Source organism: Oncorhynchus keta, chromosome 13 (assembly GCF_023373465.1).
Source record: "Oncorhynchus keta strain PuntledgeMale-10-30-2019 chromosome 13, Oket_V2, whole genome shotgun sequence".
Taxonomy (NCBI): Eukaryota; Metazoa; Chordata; class Actinopteri; order Salmoniformes; family Salmonidae; genus Oncorhynchus; species Oncorhynchus keta.
This window is the reverse complement of record NC_068433.1, coordinates 16,983,485-17,008,123: the sequence shown is the minus strand read 5'-3', so window position 1 is coordinate 17,008,123 and position 24,639 is coordinate 16,983,485. Positions and strand designations below refer to the sequence as shown.

The 24,639-nt window shown below is 40.1% G+C and overlaps 2 protein-coding genes across 8 annotated transcripts; both read right to left on the bottom strand.

The window, feature by feature from the left end:
* Nucleotides 1-2,746: 2,746 nt before the first annotated feature.
* Nucleotides 2,747-10,976, bottom strand: LOC118391971 (uncharacterized). Of its 5 annotated transcripts, none has more exons than XR_008062714.1 (8): nucleotides 10,694-10,976; nucleotides 8,030-8,594; nucleotides 6,663-7,602; nucleotides 6,303-6,469; nucleotides 6,003-6,225; nucleotides 5,347-5,476; nucleotides 5,148-5,248; nucleotides 2,747-4,886 (listed from the first exon to the last, which is right to left on the bottom strand). XR_008062714.1 is itself a non-coding variant. In XM_035783501.2 (7 exons), exon 2 carries the CDS (start codon nucleotides 7,899-7,901, stop codon nucleotides 6,666-6,668), a length of 1,236 nt encoding a protein of 411 aa, XP_035639394.2. In that variant the 5' UTR covers nucleotides 7,902-8,594; nucleotides 10,694-10,876; the 3' UTR covers nucleotides 2,747-4,886; nucleotides 5,148-5,248; nucleotides 5,347-5,476; nucleotides 6,003-6,225; nucleotides 6,303-6,469; nucleotides 6,663-6,665. The 5 variants fall into 5 exon arrangements, 3 of the variants coding, with proteins under 3 accessions (XP_035639394.2, XP_052315442.1, XP_035639395.2); XR_008062715.1 differs by having other exon boundaries at nucleotides 8,328-8,594; nucleotides 10,694-10,970; XM_035783501.2 differs by having other exon boundaries at nucleotides 6,663-8,594; nucleotides 10,694-10,876.
* A 4,549-nt stretch (nucleotides 10,977-15,525) lies between these two features.
* On the bottom strand, nucleotides 15,526-24,639 carry LOC118391969 (uncharacterized). 3 transcript variants are annotated; one of them, XM_035783500.2, is made up of 7 exons: nucleotides 24,471-24,639; nucleotides 19,532-21,535; nucleotides 19,204-19,364; nucleotides 18,894-19,126; nucleotides 18,210-18,339; nucleotides 16,377-16,474; nucleotides 15,526-15,773 (listed from the first exon to the last, which is right to left on the bottom strand). In XM_035783500.2, exons 2-7 carry the CDS (start codon nucleotides 21,501-21,503, stop codon nucleotides 15,734-15,736), a joined length of 2,634 nt encoding a protein of 877 aa, XP_035639393.2. In that variant the 5' UTR covers nucleotides 21,504-21,535; nucleotides 24,471-24,639; the 3' UTR covers nucleotides 15,526-15,733. The 3 variants fall into 3 exon arrangements, with proteins under 3 accessions (XP_035639393.2, XP_052315439.1, XP_052315440.1); XM_052459479.1 differs by having other exon boundaries at nucleotides 15,526-16,296; nucleotides 24,471-24,638; XM_052459480.1 differs by lacking the exon at nucleotides 24,471-24,639 and adding an exon at nucleotides 24,031-24,215 and having other exon boundaries at nucleotides 15,526-16,296.

The window sequence follows — 24,639 nt, the reverse complement described above, 5'->3', positions numbered from 1 at the left end:
ACCCCTTAAAATTTGTGTATAAAATCGAGCGCACATCCATGCAATCTCCATAGACAAACATTGGCAGCAGAATGGCTTTACTGAAGAGCTCAGTGACTTTCAACGTGGCATCCTATCATAGGATGCCACCTTTCCAACAAGTCAGTTCATCAAATTTCTGCTCTGCTAGAGCTGCCCCTGGAAACTTTAAGGGCTGCTATTGTGAAGTGGAAACATCTAGGAGTAAAAACGGCCACACAAGCTCACAGAACTGGACCGCCAGGTGCTGAGGTGCGTAACACGTAAAAATCATCTGTCCTCGGTTGCAACACTCACTATAGAATTCCTAACTACCTCTGGACGCAACGTCAGCACAAGAACTGTTTCAACATGACAATGCCCCCATGCACAAAGTGAAGTCCATACAGAAATGGTTTGTCGAGATTGGTATAGAAGAAATTGACTGGCCTGCACAGAGCCCTGACCTCAACCCTATCGAACACCTTTGGGATGAATTGGAACGCCGACTGTGTGCCAGGCCTAATCGCCCAACATCAGTGCCCGACCTCACTAATGGTCTTGTGGCTAAATGGAAGCAAGTCCCCACAGCAATGTTCCACCATCTAGTGGAAAGCCTTCCCAGAAGAGTGGAGGCTGTTGTAGCAGCAAAGGGGGGACCAATTCCATATTAATGCACATGATTTTGGAATGAGATGTTCGACAAGCCGCATACTTTTGGTCATGTTGTGTAGTTCACCTGGGGAGAGGAGGAAGAGATAGAGGGAGAGAAATAGGGAGAGATGGAGAACAAAAAGGGATGGAAGTGAAAGAGTGGGAGAGTCACAGATGGAAAAAAAAGCCTGGCTTTAAGGCTGAACTGGCAAAACTTCAGATGAGCCTTGTCCATCATCATTGTGATAAAGTGCCAAGAGTTTTAAGAATATGAATTTAATGGCCAACAGCAGCACAATTGACCTGATTGCGTTTCTGGTGGTAAAGACGGATCTCCATCCCAAAACAGAACACACATTTAATAACTAATAGAAATAACAAAAATGCAAAGATTTACTGCAAGGTGATTTAGGCTTGCGATTGAAATCATGCTTACAGGGGGTCCCATTGTTTTGCACTCAATAATACTAATGCAAATCAAATAAAAAACATTCATGGGTCACTGACTTTCTAAGTCCTTAGACCCTTTTCATATATCCATAAAACAAAGTCAAGTTCGTCATTTGGACGAACTATCACTTTAAGGCAAAACGTGGCAGAAAAGGAGTACTATATTCAAATATAAATCCTTTAGGCAGACTCATAATGAACTCTCTGTATTTCTTCTGGAGTCCTTGGTGGTGTTCTCGCAGCTGGTTGGCCATCAGCTTGTACTGGTCTCTCTCCTCTTGACCGGTGTCCAGCTCTTTGGACAGGATCAGGAGGGCCTCCTTACTCTCCAGCTTATGCTTCAACACCAGGAACAATGGAACAACATATAGAATGGTACAGAAAGGGACATAACACCGGATACACTTACACACCAGGAACTACAGTGCCTATAGAAAACCTACACCCCTTGAACTTTTTTTTCACATTTTGCTGCCTTGAAAAAAAAAAATCTAAAGAGGGATTGAATTCAAATAAATCCTACAGATCTAGATCAAATAATCCACATTTTCAAAGTGAAAGAAAGATATTTTCCAAATTGAGAAAAAACAACAACCGAAATAATTGGATATGTCTCCACCCCCCAGAGTTAATACTTGTAAATCATAAATCATTCTCATTAAGATTCTACCTACTTTTCACAACATACTGTCTATTGTTTTGGATGGACCAGGCGGTAGACTACTAACCGCTTTGTGTTAAAATACGTTGTGTGGGTTATATGCACACAAACAACCCTAGAATCCATAGACTTGGCTTCATAATCGTAACAAAAGATGTATATTGAGACTTTAATTTCTCCTTCCATATGGCAACCGTAGTTCTATTCGCTAATCATCACTGATGACTCATGCAACCGATTGTCACAGGGTTTTTTCAGCGCACTCACCTCGCTGACCAGGCCTTGCCAATCACTTTCACTCCTTTTCAAACTATTCACATTTTCTTGGCGTCTTCCCGACATGCAGATGTCACGGTTTTTCCTGCGTTAATCGGTTAAGGCTACAATTGTGTTCTTTCAGCAAGGTGAATTGAGATTCTCCTCCGCTGGCTGCGATGTTTAGGTCTAACGTCAGCTGTTGTTGGTGGGCAGGGATGTCAGAGGGTGGACATGTTCACAATAAAATTATATTTTATCCTAGGTGTATTGAGAGAGGTGCTCGGGGACTTGTCATGTATGATTCGAGTAGCTTCAGAACAGTTTATCAAAGAGAATGTGAGGAGGTCCTTTTAAAGGTATTTGACTTACTTTTGCCTTTGGGGTTGCTCTTGAGGCAAAAGGGGTCCCCTATATGGTCAAAAATATTGCCTAGAAATGACCTAATTTGACAGAAAAGGGCACATGAGTTATGCTGTATAATATGTTATATGAACCATACAGGCAACTCTCAAGCCTAAATTAAGTTGAGGGCTTCTTGTGGGCAGTTTACATTGTGTTCACTCCAGGACTTATCCCTCTTCTTTCCCTCCAGGTTTCCATTATGTTCAGGCAGCCCCCTCAAGCCTTACATGGAGCCTAAATAGTTAATTGTGTTGAACTCTGCAGGGAGACCAAGCATTGACCAGTGGAATATCAAGTAAATGCTTAGAGTTCAGACAGACAGGCTGTCAATTCAATTTCTTTATAGGGATGAATTAATAGTATAACAAGCTTTTAATAAAACAACCATGGCTGTTACATTACAGTAACATTTTCTGCCATGATCAGGCCAACAACAAGGGCAGAACGTTCTGTCAACCAAACCATTGCAGCGTGTCATTTACCCCAAAATAACCATACAATTTCAATAGGCGGGATTACGTTGGGAATTATGCAACAATTTAACAGTCATTTTTGAAGAAAGTATTTCATGACTCCAGCATCAAACATTCTCTTACATGAACAATCATACATGACTACATACCCTAGTAGGCAACAGTTAACAGTGTTCCTCCATAAAATCTCCCACTCAGAATGCATGACAATCACTGGGCCTGCTTACCACTTGCAGGCTAAAATAGAATAATGAGTAGCAAAACCTTTTTATACACTGCTGGCCTATGTACCATATAATATATTTTTTTGTGACAATCTAATAGAAAGTATTCCTGAAAATATTATACTGAAATCAACCATTTTCCTTCAAAACATAGTGTCAAATTTGCACTAATCTATTTACTCTAAAGAATGGTTGATATATATAAACATAAATATATTGAATTTCAACAGCATCTTCCAAATGAAAAAAAAAGTCTGTGTTTACACAGCCCAATTCTGATATTTTTGGTCTTTTGACCAATCAGATCAGCTCTATTGCCAATAATTGGGCAAAAAAAACAGAATTGGACTGTAAACACATACTATGGGGCAAAAAAGTATTTAGTCAGCCACCAATTGTGCAAGTTCTCCCACTTAAGAAGATGAGAGAGGCCTGTAATTTTCATCATAGGTACACTTCAACTATGACAGACAAAATGAGAAAGAAAATCCAGAAAATCACATTGTAGGATTTTTTATGAATTTATTTGCAAATTATGGTGGGATAAAAGTATTTGGTCACCTACAAACAAGTAAGATTTCTGGCTCTCACAGACCTGTAACAACTTCTTTAAGAGGCTCCTCTGTCTTCCACTCGTTACCTGCATTAATGGCACCTGTTTGAACTTCTTATCAGTATAAAAGACACCTGTCCACAACCTCAAACAGTCACACTCCAAACTCCACTATGGCCAAGACCAAAGAGCTGTCAAAGGACACCAGAAACAAAATTGTAGACCTGCACCAGGCTGGGAAGACTGAATCTGCAATAGGTAAGCAGTTTGGTTTGAAGAAATCAACTGTGGGAGCAATTATTAGGAAATGGAAGACATACAAGACCACTGATAATCTCCCTCGATCTGGGGCTCCACGCAAGATCTCACCCCGTGGGGTCAAAATGATCACAAGAACGATGAGAAAAAATCCCAGAACCACACGGGGGGACCTAGTGAATGACTTGCAGAGAGCTGGGACCAAAGTAACAAAGCCTACCATCAGCAAGGGCATTGAAGATGAAACGTGGCTGGGTCTTTCAGCATGACAATGATCCCAAACACACCGCCCGGGCAATGAAGGAGTGGCTTCGTAAGAAGCATTTCAAGGTCCTGGAGTGGCCTAGCCAGTCTCCAGATCTCAACCCCATAGAAAATCTTTGGAGGGAGTTGAAAGTCCATGTTGCCCAGCAACAGCCCCAAAACATCACTGCTCTAGAGGAGATCTGCATGGAGTGGAATGGGCCAAAATACCAGTGTGTGAAAACCTTGTGAAGACTTACAGAAAACGTTTGACCTCTGTCATTGCCAACAAAGGGTATATAACAAAGTATTGAGATGAACTTTTGTTATTGACCAAATACTTATTTTCCAACATAATTTGCAAATAAATTCATTAAAAATCCTACAATGTGATTTTCTGAATTTTTTTTCTTCTCATTTTTTCTGTCATAGTTGAAGTGTACCTATGATGGTAATTACAGGCCTCTCATCTTTTTAAGTGGGAGAACTTGCACAATTGGTGGCTGACTAAATACTTTTTTGCCCCACTGTATATGTCAGCATCATGAGCTTAGTTCCTCTGCATTAAAAACATGCAGAGATCAGGTCGTCTTGTATTCCAGTTCTGTTTCTTAGCAAACTTGTAAACGCATCCAAAGAGATCAGGAAACGTTGTCACCAGATCTTTGCAAACAGAGCAGGCCGCATCTGCATCCTTATCCGCAACCTTAGTGCTACAGAAAGACAGAAAACACAAAAGCCATTTTCTATGATGTCAGTGTTGGGCAGTTTCAACATACTGTAACGTCAATTACAGAGGCAGATTTGATTAACAGAAATCAGAGGAAATCTTATTATCTAACTTGATATCTGGTATGTCATGTTAGGATTTGAAATAAGTACAGTATCTATTCAATTCCCCAATTGATTGAAATGTAAAGCAATTTGAAATTTAGATCAGTGCCACTAACACTAATTGTTGTTTTTTGACTTACTAGTGTGCATCAAGGTTGCGTATGAAGCACAGTAACCCCAATGTGTTCTCAGTGTAGGCCTTCTTTTTACCCTCCACCTTCTGGATCAACGAAGGGGCCAGCTGTGAAGGCAAAGAATTGCTGTATGTGTTAACATTGCTTTACACTCTCATAAATAGCTTGTGGTGGTAAGTAGTGAATAAAACGTCGTCTGGCTAACCTTGGATTTCCACTGATAGAAGGATCTCGTCTCAACATCTTGGTCTAGCGCTTGAACGAGCTCTGGGTCAGCATTACGATGGTTCTCTGCCTCCTTCTGATTCCCAATTTTTATCAAGTAATCCAATCTCCTGATCAAATGGTGAACATCAATACATTTGAAACAAATTATAGGGGAAGTTATGTCCATGTTGTAATTTCCCTCTCAGTCTCATGCTAATCAGTTTAAGAATAGCACTGCCTCATATTTCGTCCCATCACTTATTGTGATGGGAAGCCTCAAGTGATGCAAATAAGTGTAAGTCTCTGGCAAAGGTGTCTATGTAAGGTAAGAATTTCATGCCGTGGATAATGCAAATCTTGCATGATGATAAAACCTAAGGCGTCTACAAACTTTATCGAAAGCTAACTACCTTTACACTTGGTTTATAATTTGTTTAACAGATTACATTTGCTTGAATGCATTAATACATTTGAATAATATGAATTATTGTAATTATGCACATAGAGTAATATAATTGTGTCACTGTGTCAATCATGTAACTGTAACTAGAATTTAGTTTTATCTCCATGTTTATTATTATTTTCGTTATTACCTATTATACACAAAGACATACTAATAAAACAACTTTTCAAGTGACAAATAAGGATTTTCACCTCTGTGGTTTCCAGAAGAGGTGGTCTCCTCCACTGTAGGTCTCCCAGCAGGGTCTTCATTGATCATCCACTAAATGAGGTCCTTTGCAACCTCGTCTGCCACATGTTCTAGTGTGTAAGTCCCCTTGATTATGTTTCGATTCTGTTCAAGTTCCTCACCAAGTGGACCTTCAAAGGGGTGGTGTCCACCAGAAAGAACGTAGTATACCAACATCCCAGCCACCTGAAATTACAACAATCATTCAGTCCATCGCTCTACAAACAGGAAATAATCTTTATTCTATCTTCACGTTGCTCAACCTGTATGTCAGAGCTCCTCTTATATCCAGAGCCTTGTTTGTCTAACGTCTCCTTGGCCATCCAGCATTTTGTTCCTGCAGGGACTGTGTATAGAGTTGTTTGTTCCACTGTCAATCTGCGACTTATGCCAAAATCTGCCACTGGAAATTTTGCATTTCCATTGATACCTGTAAAGGATAAATAATATCACAATATCATGCTTTTCATAAGTATAGGTACTAGAAAATGACTTTATGATACTGCATATGGATTTTAAATCCATAATGATGAAAGCCATGTATTAGATTTAGTGAAAGGCTTAACTGTGAAAGGCTTAACTGTGTGAAAGGCTTAACTGTGCAATGCTATAGTATATCTCACCTATCAAAACAGAGGTTTGATATCCCGATGAAGGACTTTGGTAGTTGGACCATGAAGGACACTTAAACTGCGGAGCACCTCTTGAGTGATTTTCATCAGGGCAGGAGTGTCGTCCTTGGACAGGTGTGTATTAATGTACTCATCCAGAGTGTATTCACAGAGCTGAAGAGCAAGATAACCAAAGAAACTGTCTTCTGCAAAGTCCATGTATCTCACAATACAGCTACTGTCAAGCTCTGGAAGACGTAAAAATCCTTCCTCATTCTTGAGAAACTGATAGTTTGACCTGATCATTCTCTTTATAGCTACTTCAGTGCCATCATCCCTCAGGCCCAAGAAGACCTCAGTTCCATCACTTCCCTTTGCTATGCGAAAGTAATCATCATCAAATATAAGAGTGAGGTTTCCTACTTTATAAACTTTACATTCATCCACGTTGGCAAGCTTCTCTAACTGTGTCTCCCACCGCTTGCTGACTTCAAGCCAGTTGCGCTGTGATGGTGATGTGTCAGTGGTGGGGTGGAACGGCTTGACACTAGAACACTCATCAAGGCCAGTTTCCTCAACAGGGGTAGATGAAGTATTGAAGGCTAAACAGGTTTTATTTTCTTGTGTGTCTGTCTCTTCTTTTGAATCTTCACTTGCTGACTTGGAGGCAGAAAATTGTCCGTTTAAGGACTTGTTTAAATCTCTCAGCTTTACTTTCAGGTTTTCATCCCGTCCACAGATAAGTAGTCCTTCAGGTACTGGAGTCAGTCCCAGAGAGCTGATGTAACCAGGAACACAACTAAATGTGTAAAGATCTGCGAGCATTGCATAGGCAGACATCTTCAAAGCATTCGGATAACCCTCCCTCTGTGTGCATGGGACAATGTGCTTGCATATTTTCTCAAGGTCAAAGTTGCTCCAACAATCCTCGTCTTTTGTCTTCTCTGTGATGCTATGGAATATAAGAATGATCAATGGCACGACATCATCTTCTGGTTTACAGGAAAGCAGTTTCACTAACTCAGGAATTAGGGTAAGTGACACCTCATTAGGTATTTCCTTCATGGAGCAAACAACTCTATCTAAGGATTTCAATGCAACTGTCCTAAAAATCTGAGGAATTGTAGACAGACGTTTGCTTACATCTTTAACATAGTAATCTAGTTTATTGGAGTCGTTCAACCATGTAATGGCTGTCTGGGGGTATTTTTCTTTATATGGACCGTCAATGTTAAAGCACATGTCAACCATAGTAAGGTGGGTTTGGGGGTTCACCTGTAGAAGGTTCTGGGCAAAGCTGCTGAACACTTCTGTTGGGGATGTTTGTTTTACTGCTTTCACAAAATTTTAACAAATCTTGATTTTGGAAAATAACTCACTCTCTTTAGCAAAGTTTTCAATTATTGTGGCCAATTTCAGATCAATTGCAGGATGGATGCCATGATTTAGCCACAATAAAGCTCCAGATTCGAGCAACTTCTTCACAACATCCTCTCTGTCATGTGCTAATTGAATTGGAGAGAACTTTGGTTTTACAGGTAGGTCTGTTTCATACAAGACCATTTGGATCTGCCTTTGCTTCCAGTAATGTTGTCACAATATTCACTGGAACTTTATGCAGTCCAGCATAATGCAGTGGTGCTAAACATCTCTTTGATGGTTTGTTGGGAGCAGCACCTTTTCCCAGAAGAAATGTACAAATCTCCTGATTTGCAAATGCAACAGCAGCCATTAATGGGGTTACTTCATCTTGTAACTCAACACAAGGGTACAATGCATTGATGTCCTTGCCTCTAATCAATTTCTTCAGCCTCTCCAGATTATTATTAATAATGCACTTTATAATAGGATCTGTTGGCTCTGAGATAACCAGTCTGGCCAGGAGTTCTTGAAAATCAATCTTGTGTTCCATAATTCCTGACGATGTCATCTACACAGGGACATCTGAGGAAGAAAAGCAAGGAGGTGAGTATAGCTGAACTTTTTAATTAAATAAAACAAATAATTATGGGACTTATAGTAGGCCTAACTTTATATCTAATCTACACTTATACTGAACAAAAATATAAACACAACGATTTTAAATGGGCCTTGGGATCTTGTCACAGTATCTCTGTGCATTAAAATTGGCATCAATAAAATGCAATTGTGTTTGTTGTCCGTAGCTTATGCCTGCCGATACCATAACCCCACCGCCACCATGGGGCACTCTATTCAAAGTTGACATCAGTAAACCACTCGGCCACAAGACGCCATACGTGGTCTGCGGTTGTGAGACCTTATGGTAGAGAAATGAACATTAAATTATCTGGCAACAGCTCTGGTGGACATTCCTGCAGTCACCATATCAATTGCCAGCACCCTCAAAACTTGAGACATCTGTGGCATTGTGTTGTTTGACAAAACTGCACAGTTTAGAGTTACCTTTTATTGCCCCCAGCACAAAATGCACCTGTGTAATGATTATGCTGTTTAATCAGCTCCTTGATATGCCACACCTGTCAGGTGGATGGATTGTCTTGGCAAAGGAAAACTATTCACTGACAGGGATGTAAAACATTGAGAGAAATAAGCTTTGTGTATATGGAACATTTCTGGGGTATTTTATTTCAGCTCATGAAACCAACACCTTATATGTTGCTTTTCTACAACCCAAAGGGGCTTTATTGCTTGATTCATATGGCATCCTAAAAGGTTCTTTATAAATTGAGTGGTTTGAGCCCTGGATGTTGATTGGCTGACAGCTGTGGTATATCAGCCCATATACCACAGTTATGACAAAATATTTATTTTTACTGCTCTAATTACGTTGGTAACCAGTTGATAATAGCAATAAGGCACCTCAGAGGTTTGTGGTATATGTCCAATATACCACGGCTTGGGGCTTTATCCAGGTACTCGGGTCGTGAAAGAACAGCCTTTAGCTGTGGTATATTGGCCATATACCAGTTTATAAATATCGACCCTGGACTCGACTCTGCCACACGAGCATGCTTTTTCTGCACTGTCGATAGCGCGTTGGATTTCAGGCTAGAAGGTCGAAGGTACGAGACCTGCTCTCTGCCTGTTTCATTACAGTACTATTGCGAGACTTTTGGAAAAACTCATTTTAATAGTTTCAAATGCGGAGGATTTGTAGTCTCCAGTATAACATAACTCGGAAAGAGAAACATTCACTGGACTGTGCCAATAGCCTTAAATCTATTTAAAATGTACATACCTCTAAGAGGAGAGGCTGACGTTACAGTGCCCGCTCTACTGATGCGGAAGAAACATCGGCCGCGTTCGAGAGCATCAAAACGACTGCAGGCGACTGTCTACTGATTGATCGACAAATCACCTTGCATCATAAGTAACGACTCATTATTATTTACTAAAAAGTCAGTCAGTCACAATTTACCCATTATACATTGCGCTTTTGCCTCTTGAACACATACATGGCTAGAAGGCTCATTTGACAAAAGCTGTATCCCTTCTTGCCATTAACCTCGAACACGGACATAAACTGTTCTTCCTGAAATCAGAGAGGAAGAACCGATAGAACAATGAGACAGCTATTTCACCGGATGTAAAAATGTGAAGCATCCGCTTGGCGTTTCCACTCACTACCAAATATTGTAGTAAGAAAAAGCTGGCAGTGGGAGAAGATTGATTTTGGCCAACATTCTGCACATTTTCTCATCGATTTATTTTTTATTTCAGTAGTTGTCTGTAACCAAAACTATAATCTGTTATGAAGAAGGTGGACAACGTTTTGTAGAATTTAACATTTGCTAAGGTTGTAAAAACATTGCTTTGTTTAGAAGGAATGCAAAGGCAAATTGAGTTATTGCACATGCGAACTCTGAGTAGGCGTTCCCTAACAGAAATATGCAGTTGTATGCCAAAACGGGCTTAATTACGATCCCGCTAGCTCGTGCTTGACTCTTTATTCATTTTTATTTAACTAGGCAAGTCAGTTAAGAACACATTCTGATTTACAATGACAGCCTAGGAACGGTGGGTTAACTGCCTTGTTCAGGGGTAGAACTACACATTTTTACCTTGTCCGCTCGGGGATTCGATCTCCTTTTTTGTTCTGGCCACAGTTACTCATTTGTTCCCATAGGAAACAGGCGGTGGTCTATCTTGGTTTAGTTATCGAAAGTATTTGTAGGAAGAGGCGAAGCCCGAAAGAAGAGCTTGTAAACCCAGAGGCGAGACTTTCTGGGACGCTTGTGAAGGTGGCTTGAAGAGCCCTCCTTTGATTTGTGTGCATGTGGGGGGAGTCGGTTTTTGCCGGGGCAGCAAACTATTTTTGTTGCATTCCACCCAGACAGGTCCACCTTGTGTCGTGGATGCCCACTAGGGGACCATGGGAGGGGTCGAGGCACTCTTTTTGACTCGCAAGCGACCACGTTTGAACTTCCGGATCCGGTGTAATATGTCTGTTTGTTTATATGCTAGGAAAATGTCAGATTGTCTGATCTATGCTTTACAACAGTACTTTTTTTTAGCAACAGAAGCAAACATGTATTAATTGCAATTGCTAGAGCTTGAACTAATATTACTACTCGGGAGAAGAATTTTAAAAAGATTGAGACAATGCCAAATTCGTCCACTGAGGAAGACAAAACCATACAGTACACGTCTCGTCTAACCTATGCGAAACGCCATTGACGAGAAAATACATTTTCAATACTTTGGTGTGTTGGTTGCCAGATTTGACAACTTGCTTCAGCGACTTGCCCCTCACATGTCACACGAGAGAACTCACAGCATGCCCGTAAATCACGCAGAAAGGCTGTCTGTGACCCTTCGGTTTCTGGCGAGTGGCAGCACACAGCAAAGTTTCACTGCGAATTATAAAACAGGAATCTCGCCAGTTTATGGCGACGTTAAGGAAGTGGGGGACATTTGACTACAGGGTTGGTCGATTTTGAGGGGTTAGTGGCAAGATAGAATTGGGGCGACAAATTGATTTAGTGGAGAGTGGGGGAATAAATAAGCTGCATTCAGAAGTGTTTACACTTTCATTTCACCTCATACATTTAAAAGCATTGGATTGGTGCAATCATAATGGGGAGACATTCCACCACAGCACACGAGCGCTGGACGACCCCAGCCAGGCCGTGTTTTCTTTCCTAACCCTCCGTATTATTTGAATATTGTGGAAAAAATAATTAACAATTCACCCCCTAAATTACTAGATGAGGCAGAATCAGGCAACAGTGTAAAATCATGTTAAAATACAGTGCTATAACGTCATTTTATCAACACAGAAGTTAGTGTTATGGTTGAATGTTTTTCGTTACATCTAATGACAATGATTTCCTTTCAAATTACAGAACTGGATTGGTAACTATGGGTGTTTTACTTAACGCCAACTGCAACACCCGGGTGCGGCTAAAGCTGCGCAATGTGTCTGCCTATAACTTGTTTTGTGCAGAGGTGCTGAAGGGGAAAGGTATGTATTCTCAGATGAATGTGTATAAAACAATGTAGTCCTGCATTCTGATCTGAAATGTTGAGAATTACTTTACTACTTTCTCCTCTTCATTCCATAATGCATCTTCCCACAGTAATACATTTTTAGTCTGAAAAATATGATATAATCCTCATTTCAAATATGACTGTTTCCTGCTTTATGTTTTTTAAAGGGGTTTTAAAGTAAGAGTATTATTATTTTTTAAATTATATTAACTGGCCAACAACATCCTACACCTCATACACTAATAATGAATTTTAATTTGGCGGACGCCTTACAGGACATCTTACATTAAGGACATCTTACATTAAGGACATCTTACATTAAAAGTAGGCCGACATAAAATGAAGTGTCGTACATAAAGTCCTAAAATCAAGTGCATCAATTAAGAGTGCAGTATAAAATCTAAACCATTTCAAACTAAAGGACCAGACAAAAAGACAGATAAAATGAAGAGGTTGGGGTTGGGGTTTGGAATAGGAGCTAAAGGCCAGGGCACCCATGGTGGAATGGGGTGGAGACAAGACCACCAGCAGAGGAGGGAGTGGGAGGGGGCATAGACTGGGAGAAGATCAGAGAGGTAGGTGGGTGCCTGGTTATGAAAGGCTTTGTTGGAAGAGCCGGAGTGTTTTAAGGTGAATACAGGATTGCACATGGAGCCAGTGTAGATTCAGGAGGATTGGTTTGATGTGTTCAGTTGATCTGGTGCAGGTGTAGATTCTGGTAGCAGAGTTCAGAACCAGTTGGAGTCTATTGATGGGTTTGGTGGGGATCTGGTGAGTAGCGTGTTACAGTCCAGTTGGGACATAACGAAGGCATGGATGAGGGTTTCGGTGCTGGAGTGTGACAGTGAGGGGCGGAGCCTGGAGATATTTCGGACGTGGAAGAATGCTGTCCGGGTGTTGGTTTTTGAAAGAGAGGGAATTGCCCAGGGAGACACAGGCTTTTGACTTGTGTTTAGAGGGACCAGGAAGTCATCTATGGTAATGCTTGGAGAGGGTGGATTTGGAGCCAATGAGCATAACCTCTGTCTTCTTGTTGTTGAATTTGAGGAGGTTCATGCACATCCAGCTCTGGGTGTCGTGAAGGCAGCTGATGAGGGAGGGGAGTGGTAGAGCTGGCTTCTCATCAGAATAGCAGTGGAAGTCAACTTTGATGTGACATTCATTGTTGAGCACGGTCTTTGCACATGAGTGATTTACAGGAATGAGGTCCATGGTTTGAATCACAAGTGAAATATATTCAGAAATCTATTACTTAAAATTATGCGGTTCACTACAAATCACTTATCAATCCATAATCATTCAGCAGCTGTGAGATGGATGTCTATGTAATTAGTAATGAGTGTATCTAGTCACACATCAAGCTGCCCTCAATCCTATATAACTAGTACACAGTAATACATGTAGTATCAACACTGTTCTGAAACATGTTGGCTGGAGTTGTGCTGTTATCTAACAACCAATACTTCTTAACTAAGTACATAGCAGTTATTATGTATTATGTTTCCTAATTAGTTTCCTAGTGAACAGTAAGAAAGCATTTTTATCTAGCCCGGCACTATCACACCTGAATTGACTGGCCAACGAATCACAAAGCCCTTGATATTTTTTTAGCAGGTAAGTCAGTTAAGAACAAATTCTTATTTTCAATGACTGCCTAATGCAATCAGTTGTATCTGATGTGCCGGAGATATATTTCAAATACAGATTTATTCTGAAGCACCAATATCTTTCATCATCAATATTAGAGTCACATCTCTATAATCCCTATTGCAGCGCTCCACAATAATCAAAAAATATATATAATGATCCTATCACCAATATATACTTATTAGCTTTCACTTAAAAAAAATATAAGGTCATAGGTTTAGGGAGATGTGCCCAGGGAGAAGGAGAGCTGGTCCTGGCTTGGGGTCATACTTTTGCCATACTTAAGATTCAACTACCAGGCTGCCATTACTGGAAATGTAGTCCTCTCAAGGCACACTGACTTTAAAAATAATCAGAATCTTCTGGCCACTGGGAAATACTGGGAATTGATAGGGAAAATCCCACCCAACCAATAACGAGATGCACCTGGGCGCAATCACAGGTGACGCATGTCACACCAAAAAAAAAAAAACCTGTCAACTTGGGTATTCCGTAATGTTAGAGAACAATTTAAAAGTGAATCGTTTCATTCCGCATGTACTCTTCATTGCATAAAACAATTAGTATTCCAACATATTTAGAAAGTATCACATTTTTGGGAAAACCCAGATGCAGACAGTGTCGAAGCAACAAAAGTTTATTATTAGAACAGCGGGCAGGCAAAAAGACAGGTCAAGCCCAGGCAGTAGTCAGTAATCCAGATCAGAGTCCAGAAGGTAGCGAATGGCAGGCAGACTCAGGTCAGTAATCCAGTGTGGTGGGGCAAGGTACAGAACGGCAGGCAGGCTTGGAGTCAGGGCAGGCAGAATGGTTGGAACCAGGAACTATAGAAAATACAGATGCAAGGGGGAAACCACTGGTTGCCTTGACAAACACGAACTGACACAGAGAACACAGGTATAATAAATACATGGGATAATGAGGGGAGATGGGACACACCTGGTGGGGGGTGGAGACAAGGACAAAGACAGGTGAAACAGATCAGATCATAAGTAAGCATTTCACTGTAAGGTAATACCTGTTGTATTCGGCACATGTGACTAATAAAATTATATTTGATTCTATCACCTGAATTGATCGACATCAGCTTGGTTTGCAAAGTACTTTTCCTCATGTTTTGGTGGATCATAACTTGAGCCAGACAAACCTAAAAGCCCTACTGCTACCACCACTGTTTCATTGTTCTGTAAAGAGACCTCAAATATACTTGCATACAACGTAATAGTTTTTGGACTCCAGATTATGGGGATCCCAATAAACAAATAAAATTAAAGTTTGTTAGTCTGTACAATCGTTTGATAAAAATAACAATATATAATTTGTTTATTAAAAGGGGGACACATCACAATTGATATCTTATGCTTTGTGTTTCTTGGGGGTGATAAATCATTTAATAGGTCTAAACAATAACAGTCTGTGTCTGGGGCCAGACGGCGCAACACATTAAGTTCCGACATAGCATGTCGACCACATTCACCTGAACGGTGTGATTTCCACCTTTTACTGAGGTGATTGTCATCTAATCGGGTGGGATAAGGGACCACCTGGCGTCACAGGTGACAGGTCTACTACCCTCTGTCAGAATTCCTGGTGACTCAGAGGTCTGTTTTTCATTGTGGTTGATCTGGTGCTGGATGTGTGGCTTTATACCAAAAAGAGGACAATGTTTTGTTCCTACTGCATACTAGTTTGTTTAATCTACACCAGTAGCTGATGCAGGTGGGTGGGAATGTCTGGGTGTGTCAAAAAAAAGCAGTTTTATATTGCTCTTTGATAGCCTTTATTATATTGAGAGAGGTGCATTAACATTTTACTGTGGTGTTCCATTAATATTAAAAAAAAAAAGTTGATGATCACCACTACATTTGTAACCTTCACAGTTCTATCCACAAGAGGGAGTCACAGCGCCTCCATTGTATTTCTCATTTTGGTGATCACAGCTCCTCCATTGATAGATCACGGATTTAAGAAATACAAGCAGGTTTCAATGCACTCTTGGGCAGACTTCATTTTCATATCAAGCAAAACACAGATAGAAAAAAAACATGTCAATACTTTGATCCAGACATCCCTGAAATCTCATACAGATTATTTATATTAATACAAATCCCATATACCTTAAGTGAAGACAGTTTTACAAAAGTAATCACTACATTTCACCAAAGCTTTGTGAGTACTGTATTTTTGTATGAACTCCCATAATATGTAGGCGATAAACATGTAAGATCATTATTTGTAAAAATCATATGGATATTAGATCTATCAGTGAAAATATAGAATATAAAATGTCCTTGAGACAGTTAAAATCATTGCCTATACCAACAAAAAGTCAAAAGTATTACAATAGTTCATATTTCATCAGTTCAAATGACAGTTTACATTTCAGAATCATGAGCTTAGATCTCTCTGAAACACATTTTTCAGACTAGGCCTTGAATTCCAGCTCTGTTTCTTGGCCAACATGTAGACGCATCCAAAGAGATCAGGGAACATATTCATCAGGTCAACAGATTCTAAAACCTCAGCACTGCAGAAGGAGAAACAAACTCAGCCACCTTCAAATGGTAAGACAGTGAAACATTTTAGTACGGGGGAAAACAGTCTTACTTGTGCTCATGGAGGTTGCGTATGAAGCGTAGTAACCCCAACATGTTCTCAGGGTAGGGCTGTTTGCCATCCATCTTTTTCATCAATTCAGAGGGCAGCTGTGATCATAAAACAATCTGTAAATTGTGTAGCCTCTGAGCTTTCAAAACGCTCTGCCAGGGGAGAGGGCACTCCCACACTTTTGCATTAGTGTATACATGTTTTAATATACATGTACAGGTATATACAGTGGGGCAAAAAAGTATTTAGTCAGCCACCAATTGTGCAAGTTCTCCCACTTAAAAAGATGAAACCTGTAATTCTCATCATAGGTACACTTCAACTATGACAGACAAAATTAGAATTTTTTTCTCCAGAAAACCACATTGTAGGATTTTTAATGACTTTATTTGCAAATTATGGTGGAAAATAAGTATTTTGTCACCTACAAACAAGCAAGATTTCTGGCTCTCACAGACCTGTAACTTCTTTGAGGCTCCTGTCCTCCACTCGTTACCTGTATTAATGTCACCCGTTTGAACTTGTTATCAGTATAAAAGACACCTGTCCACAACCTCAAACAGTCACACTCCAAACTCCACTATGGCCAAGACCAAAGAGCTGTCAAAGGACACCAGAAACAAAATTGTAGACCTGCACCAGGCTGGGAAGACTGAATGTGCAATAGGTAAGCAGCTTGGTTTGAAGAAATCAACTGTGGGACTAATTATTAGGAAATGGAAGACATACAAGACCACTGATAATCTTCCTCGATCTGAGGCTCCACGCAAGATCTCACCCAGTGGGGTCAAAATGATCACAAGAACAGTGAGCAAAAATCCCAGAACCACAAGGGGGGACCTGGTGAATGACCTGCAGAGAGCTGGGACCAAAGTAACAAAGCCTACCATCAGTAACACACTACGCTGCCAGGGACTCAAATCCTGCAGTGCCTGCTTAAGCCAGTACATGTCCAGGCCCGTCTGAAGTTTGCTAGAGAGCATTTGGATGATCCAGAAGAAGATTGGGAGAATGTCATATGGTCAGATGAAACCAAAATATAACTTTTTGGTAAAAACTCAACTCGTCGTGTTTGGAGGACAAAGAATGCTGAGTTGCATCCAAAGAACACCATACCCACTGTGAAGCATGAAAGTGGAAACATCATGCTTTGGGGCTGTTTTTCTGCAAAGGGACCAGGACGACTGATCCGTGTAAAGGAAAGAATGAATGGGGCCATGTATCATGAGATTGAGTGAAAACCTCCTTTCATCAGCAAGGGCATTGGAAGATGAAACATGGCTGGGTCTTTCAGCATGACAATGATCCCAAACACACCACCCGGACAACGAAGGAGTGGCTTCATAAGAAGCATTTCAAGGTCCTGGAGTGGCCTAGCCAGTCTCCAGATCTCAACCCCATAGAAAATCTTTGGAGGGAGTTGAAAGTCCGTGTTGCCCAGCAACAGCCCCAAAACATCACTGCTCTAGAGGATATCTGCATGGAGGAATGGGCCAAAATACCAGCAACAGTGTGTGAAAACCTTGAAGACTTACAGAAGCATTTGACCTCTGTCATTGCCAACAAAGGGTATATAACAAAGTATTAAAATAAACTTTTGTTATTGACCAAATACTTTTTTCCCACCATAATTTGCAAATAAATTCATAAAAAATCCTACAATGTGATTTTCTAAAAAAAAAAAAAATCTAATTTTGTCTTTCATAGTTGAAGTGTATCTATCATGAAAATTACAGGCCTCTCATCTTTTTAAGTGGGAGAACTTGCAATTGGTGGCTGACTAAATATTTTTTTTGCCCCACTGTAAATTTTATAAAATGACATCTGGTTCACCTTGGATCTCCACTGACAGAAGGTTCTCTCCGTAGCACTTTGTTTCAGAGCTTCTAGAAGTTTTTGGTCAGCCTCGCTATACTTCCCGACCTCCTTCTCATTCCCAATTCTCCTCAAGTACTCAACTCTCCTGAAAAAGACAACAATATACAGTAAAAAATGTCTAGTCATACATTCATGTACTTTGTGTCCTCAGTTTATTGCATATACTTTAGCATAGTCTCTTATTTTGCCCAAGCTAAAGCATCCTATGCATCGGAATAATATTAACTCATTATTTTCATTATGCACGTACAGTATTGTCATTGTGTCAAGCATTCTCTCGCTATTACTGGAATACTGATCCCAAAATGTTTTGTCCTTATCTCCTTATGTTTAGCTTTAGTTTGTGTGTTAAATGCAATGTTTGAAATGTGGTGTGATATCCCTACTAAATAGCACGAGCTAATGTTCTTATCGACCCAGTAAGGCCAGCAGGCTACTCTTTATTGGTTGTAACTTATGAAAGTTGTAAGGTCTATTTGCTTTGTTATTTAAACACCACTTTAAAACATGTACATGACACAGCAACAATTTCCCCATGGGGACAATAAAGTCAGTAAAGTTCATTATTATTATTATTATTCATTATACAGGGTGCCATACTAACAAACAACTTTTCAAGTGACAAATAAGGATTTTCACCTCTGTGGTTTCCAGAAGAGGGGATGATCCAGGGTCTCCTCCACTGTAGGTCTCCCAGCAGGGTCTTCATTGATCATCCACTCAATGAGGTCTTTTGTCACCTCGTCTGCCACATGTTCTAGTGTGTAAGTCCCCTTGATTATGTTTTGATTCTGTTCAAGTTCCTCACCAAGTGGACCTTCAAAGGGGTGGTGTCCACCAGAAAGAACGTAGTATACCAACATCCCAGCCACCTGAAATTACAACAATCATTCAGTCCATCGCTCTACAAACAGGAAATAATCTTTATTCTATCTTCACGTTGCTCCACCTGTATATCAGAGCTCCTCTTATATCCAGAGCCTTGTTTGTCTAACGTCTCCTTGGCCATCCAGCATTTTGTTTCCGCAGGGACTGTGTGTAGAGATGTTTGTTCCACTGTCAATCTGCGACTTATGCCAAAATCTGCCAATTTTGCATTTCCATTGATATCTGTTTAGGATAAATAACATCACAATATCATGCTTTTCATAAGTATAGATACTAGAAAATGACTTTATGATACTGCATATGGATTTGAAATCCATAATGATGAAAGCCATGTTTTATATTTAGTGGGAGTGAAAGGCTTAACTGTGCAATGCTATAGTACATCTCACCTATCAAAACATTATGAGGTTTGATATCCCGATGAAGGACTTTGGTAGTTGGACCATGAAGGACACTTAAACTGCGGAGCACCTCTTGAGTGATTTTCATCAGGGCAGGAGTGTCGTCCTTGGACAGGTGTGTATTAATGTACTCATCCAGAGTGTATTCACAGAGCTGAAGAGCAAGATAACCAAAGAAACTGTCTTCTGCAAAGTCTATGTATCTCACAATACAGCTACTGTCAAGCTCTGGAAGACGTAAAAATCCTTCCTCATTCTTGAGAAACTGATAGTTTGACCTGATCATTCTCTTTATAGCTACTTCAGTGCCATCATCCCTCAGGCCCAAGAAGACCTCAGTTCCATCACTTCCCTTTGCTATGCGAAAGTAATCATCATTATATATAAGAGTGAGGTTTCCTACTTTATAAACTTTACGTTCATCCACGTTGGCAAGCTTCTCTAACTGTGTCTCCCACCGCTTGCTGACTTTAAGCCAGTTGCGCTGTGATGGTGATGTGTCAGTGGTGGGGTGGAACGGCTTGACACTAGAACACTCATCAAGGCCAGATTCCTCAACAGGGGTAGATGAAGTATTGAAGGCTAAACCGGTTTTATTTTCTTGTGTGTCTGTCTCTTCTTTTGGCATGTCTTGTTTTTCTGCCGTTCTCTTCATCTTCTTGATCTTCTTCCTCTTCTTCTTCTTGGTTTCTGACAAATGACTGTCTTTTGAATCTTCACTTGTTGACATGGAGACAGAACGTTGTCTGTCTAAGGACATGTTTAGATCTCTCAGCTTTACTTTCAGGTTTTCATCCCTTCCCCAGTTAAGTAGTCCTTCAGGTACCAGAGTCAGTCCCAGAGAGCTGATGTAACCAGGAACACAACTAAATGTGTAAAGATCTGCTAGCAAGGCATAGGCATACATCTTCAATTCATAGGGATAACCCTTCCTCTGTGTGCATGGGACAATGTGCTTGCATATTTCCTCAAGGTCAGAGTTGCTCCAACGATCCTTGTCTTTTGTCTTCTGTGTGATGCCATAGAGCGTAACAATGATCAATGGCACAAGATAATCTTCTTTTTTAGAGGAAAGCAGTTTCACTAACTCAGGAATTAGGGTAAGTGACACCTCATTAGGTATTTCCTTCATTGCGCAAACAACTCTATATAAGGATTTCAATGCACCTGCCCTAAATTTCAGAGGAACTGTGGACAGACGTTTGCTTACATCTTCAACATAGGAAACTAGTTTCTTGGAGTCGTTCAACCATGTCATGGCTTTCTGGAAGTATTCGTCTTCATTTGCACCTTCAACGTTAAAGCACATGTCAATCATTGTGAGGTGGGTTTGTGGGTTCTGCTCTAGTAAGTGAAGATCATAGTGCTTGAAAACATCTGTTGGGGATGTTTGTTTTATTGCTTGTGCAAAATGTAAAAAAAGCTTGATTTTGGAAAAGAACTCACTCTCTTTAGCAAAGTTTCCAATTATTCTTTCCAATTTCTGATCAATTGCAGGATGGATGCCATGATTTAGCCACATTAAAGCTCCAGATTTGAGAAGCTCCTTCACAATATCCTCTCTGTCATGTGCTAATTGAATTGGAAAGAATGGTTGTTCTGCTAGACCATTTGGATCTGCCTTTGCTTCCAGTAATGTTGTCACAATATTCACTGGAACTTTACGCAGTCCAGCATAATGCAGTGGTGCTAAATATCTCTTTGATGGTTTGTTGGGGTCAGCACCTTTTCCCAGAAGAAATGTACAAATCTCCTGATTTGCAAATGCAACAGCAGCCATTAATGGGGTTACTTCATCTTGTAACTCAACACAAGGGTACAATGCATTGATGTCCTTGCCTCTAATCAATTTCTTCAGCCTCTCCAGATTATTATTAATAATGCACTTGATAATAGGATCTGTTGGCTCTGAGATAACCAGTCTGGCCAGAAGTTCTTGAAAATCAATCTTGTGTTCCATAACTCCTGACGATTTTATATACGCAGGGATATCTGAGGAAGAAAAGCAATGTGGTGAGTACAGTGAACTGTTCAATTAAATAATACAAATAATTCTGGGACATAAAGTAGGCCTGACCTTTAATTATTTTATATATCCATTCTACACTTATACTGAACAAAAATATAAAAGCAACAATTTTAAATGTGCCTCAGGATCTCGTCACAGTATCTCCGTGCATTCAAATTGCCATCGATAAAATGCAATTGTTTGTTGTCCGTAGCTTATGCTTGCCCATTCCATATCCACACCGCCAACATGGGGCTCTCTTTTTTATCTTCTAAGAGTGTACTTACTGTACATTACAATTGGGTGGAGTTCATTAGGAGAGTAATACATAAATAAAATTCCTGTACTGTTTTCTCAAATAGTCTGCCACAGTGGAAGCGTCATAATACCCTTAAAAATCGCAGAAATGGTTCCAACAGTTTTTCGGCCATTCATTTTCACATTGCTTGCCCTCCAAACACTTAAGACACACCCACAAATGAAGTGGACACTTCTGATGACGTGTCATGACATCTTACGAGTATACACTTGCAGGGCAAGAGGAAGGATTTTTTTACTTTTCTATCGTTGGTAAAAACACCACATTTTCTAACAGTACAAAAATAAATTGACCTGTATTTTAAGACAATTAAATGCTCTACTAACAAAAAAGCTGTAAGAATAGTAAGTGTATGCATGTCCCTTAAGGTCCTTGTGTAATGTGAAATTCTACCCCCTAGCCCAATTGTCCTTTGTATATTATTTATATACACACACACTTGTGTTCCCACATTTACTGTCTATTGATTTGTTAATAGAAACATTTTTTAAAGATGGAATCATTTTGGACTGCCCTTGCCCAGAAATTCATCACTTGGTCATCCCGCAATGATTGTTTTCAGCCACAGGTAGCTTGTGGGTGCTTCATATGCGCTACAGTCAGTAATGATTGTATGTCAATTCAATTTCAATTCAATTCAAGGGCTTTATTGGCATGGGAAACACGTGTTAACATTGCCAAAGCAAGTGAGGTGGACAACAAAGTGAATATATAAAGTGAAAAACAACAAATTAACATTACACATACAGAAGTTTAAAAACAGTAAAGACATTACAAATGTCATATATATATACACAATGTACAAATAGTTAAAGGACACAAGATAAAATGAATAAGCATAAATATGGGTTGTATTTAAAATGGTGTTTGTTCTTCACTGGTTGCCCTTTTCTCATGGCAACAGGTCACAAATCTTGCTGCTGTGATGGCACACTGGAATTTCACCCAAAAGATATGAGAGTTTTTCAAAATTGGATTTGTTTTCAAATTCTTTGTGGATCTGTGTAATCTGGGGGAAATATGTCTCTAATATAGTCATACATTGGGCAGGAGGTTAGGAAGTGCAGCTCAGTTTCCACCTCATTTTGTGGGCAGTGAGCACATAGCCTGTCTTCTCTTGAGAGCCATGTCTGCCTACGGCGGCCTTTCAATAGCAAGGCTATGCTCACTGAGTCTGTACATAGTCAAAGCTTTCCTTAATTTTGGGTCAGTCACAGTGGTCAGGTATTCTGCCGCTGTGTACTCTCTGTGTAGGGCCAAATAGCATTCTAGTTTGCTCTGTTTTTTTGTTAATTCTTTCCAATGTGTTAAGTAATTATCTTTTTGTTTTCTCATGATTTGGTTGAGTCTAATTGTGCTGTTGTCCTGGGGCTCTGTAGGGTGTGTTTGTGTTTGTGAACAGAGCCCCAGGACCAGCTTGCTTAGGGGACTCTTCTCCAGGTTCATCTCTCTGTAGGTGATGGCTTTGTTATGAAAGGTTTGTGAATCGCTTCCTTTTAGGTGGATATATATATATATATCTACTTATATTAACTATATAACGTAAACTTGTACATCGCCTTGGTCCGTACAATTGCCCTTATTTTAACTCCCCAAAAACATAATACTTCCAGATCAACTGTAATGTCAATACCATTGTAAAGCACAATTTCTCCCCTTTCCAACAAAATCAATTACATGACTTAAAACACTGCCCGTTTACTTCTGAAGGAGGAAATGTTTATTTCTACGATTTCCAAAAGATACCAAATCAAAGCATTACTTTTATGAGACGTGTTTGTGCATTAGTAGCACAATTTCTAACTTATTTACATTCGTTTTTACTTACACTTGTATGTTGACTTCATATCGACGTAGAGTTTTAAGTTTTGGCGATACTTTTCTTCGCGGATATACAATCATCGCGAATTGAATTACGGGGCGTTTCAAGCCCCGATATGAACATAATTGGACACTCGCAAACTCCATAAAAAAATAGGGCATACGTTGCAAACGTCCTTGCTTTGGCTAATCAATTGAACTGACGACAAATATGGCCGAGGGACTTTCTCCTCCCCTCCAAGGACTGAAGGTTTAGGGCTGTCTACTTTGAGTTTGAAACACAACCATTTGAATTGGATTTAAAAAATCTAATTAATTGTGTGTTTGTTGTAGGCTTACCTTGGCGTGACGTTCTGATAAGCCGTGTATTCCCTTCAATTTACAAAAAAAAATGCTAAGCTAAATATTTATAAAAGTTAACACGTCCGAGAGAGATTTGCGCGGTTATCAATGTGCCACCCCAGGGTACGCTTACACGAAACACATATCTTACCCAGATGGAAAAATAAATGGCGAAATAACAACTGGAACGATTTCCGGGTTTTATGATTCATACTGTGGCACTAATCAAACATGCAGTTTGACAGCTCTGGTGCATACCAACTAAATGTGTGGTGGTTTACCTGACTAAAGTACGGTTGACAGACTTTTGGAAAAAACAAACATTTTAATAGTTTCAAATACGGAGGTGTTGTTTCCACTAACATAAACTTGGAAAGAGCAACATTCACTGGACTGTGCCAATAGCTTCAAAAATCTATTAAAGTAAAAGTACATACCCCTTAGTTCTTTAGATGAGAAAAGCTGAAGTTACAGTGCCCGCACTGCTGATGCGGAAATAACATCGGCCGCGTTCGAGAGCACCAAAGCGACTGTTGACTGACTGATCGACAAATCACCCAAACACGGACATTAACTGTGCTTCCTTAAATCAGAGCGGAAGAGGCG

Bases quoted from the DNA above. Each gene is read 5' to 3' on its own strand.
- LOC118391971 (XM_035783501.2), bottom strand. From the start codon at position 7,901: ATGGTTGACATGTGCTTTAACATTGACGGTCCATATAAAGAAAAATAC.
- LOC118391969 (XM_052459479.1), bottom strand. From the start codon at position 21,503: ATGGAACACAAGATTGATTTTCAAGAACTTCTGGCCAGACTGGTTATC. The intron at 19,365-19,531 runs GTGAGATGTACT...TATCCTAAACAG, and splicing joins ACCTCATAATGTTTTGATAG to ATATCAATGGAAATGCAAAA. The intron at 16,297-16,376 runs GTAAGACTGTTT...CTCCTTCTGCAG, and splicing joins CGCAACCTCCATGAGCACAA to TGCTGAGGTTTTAGAATCTG.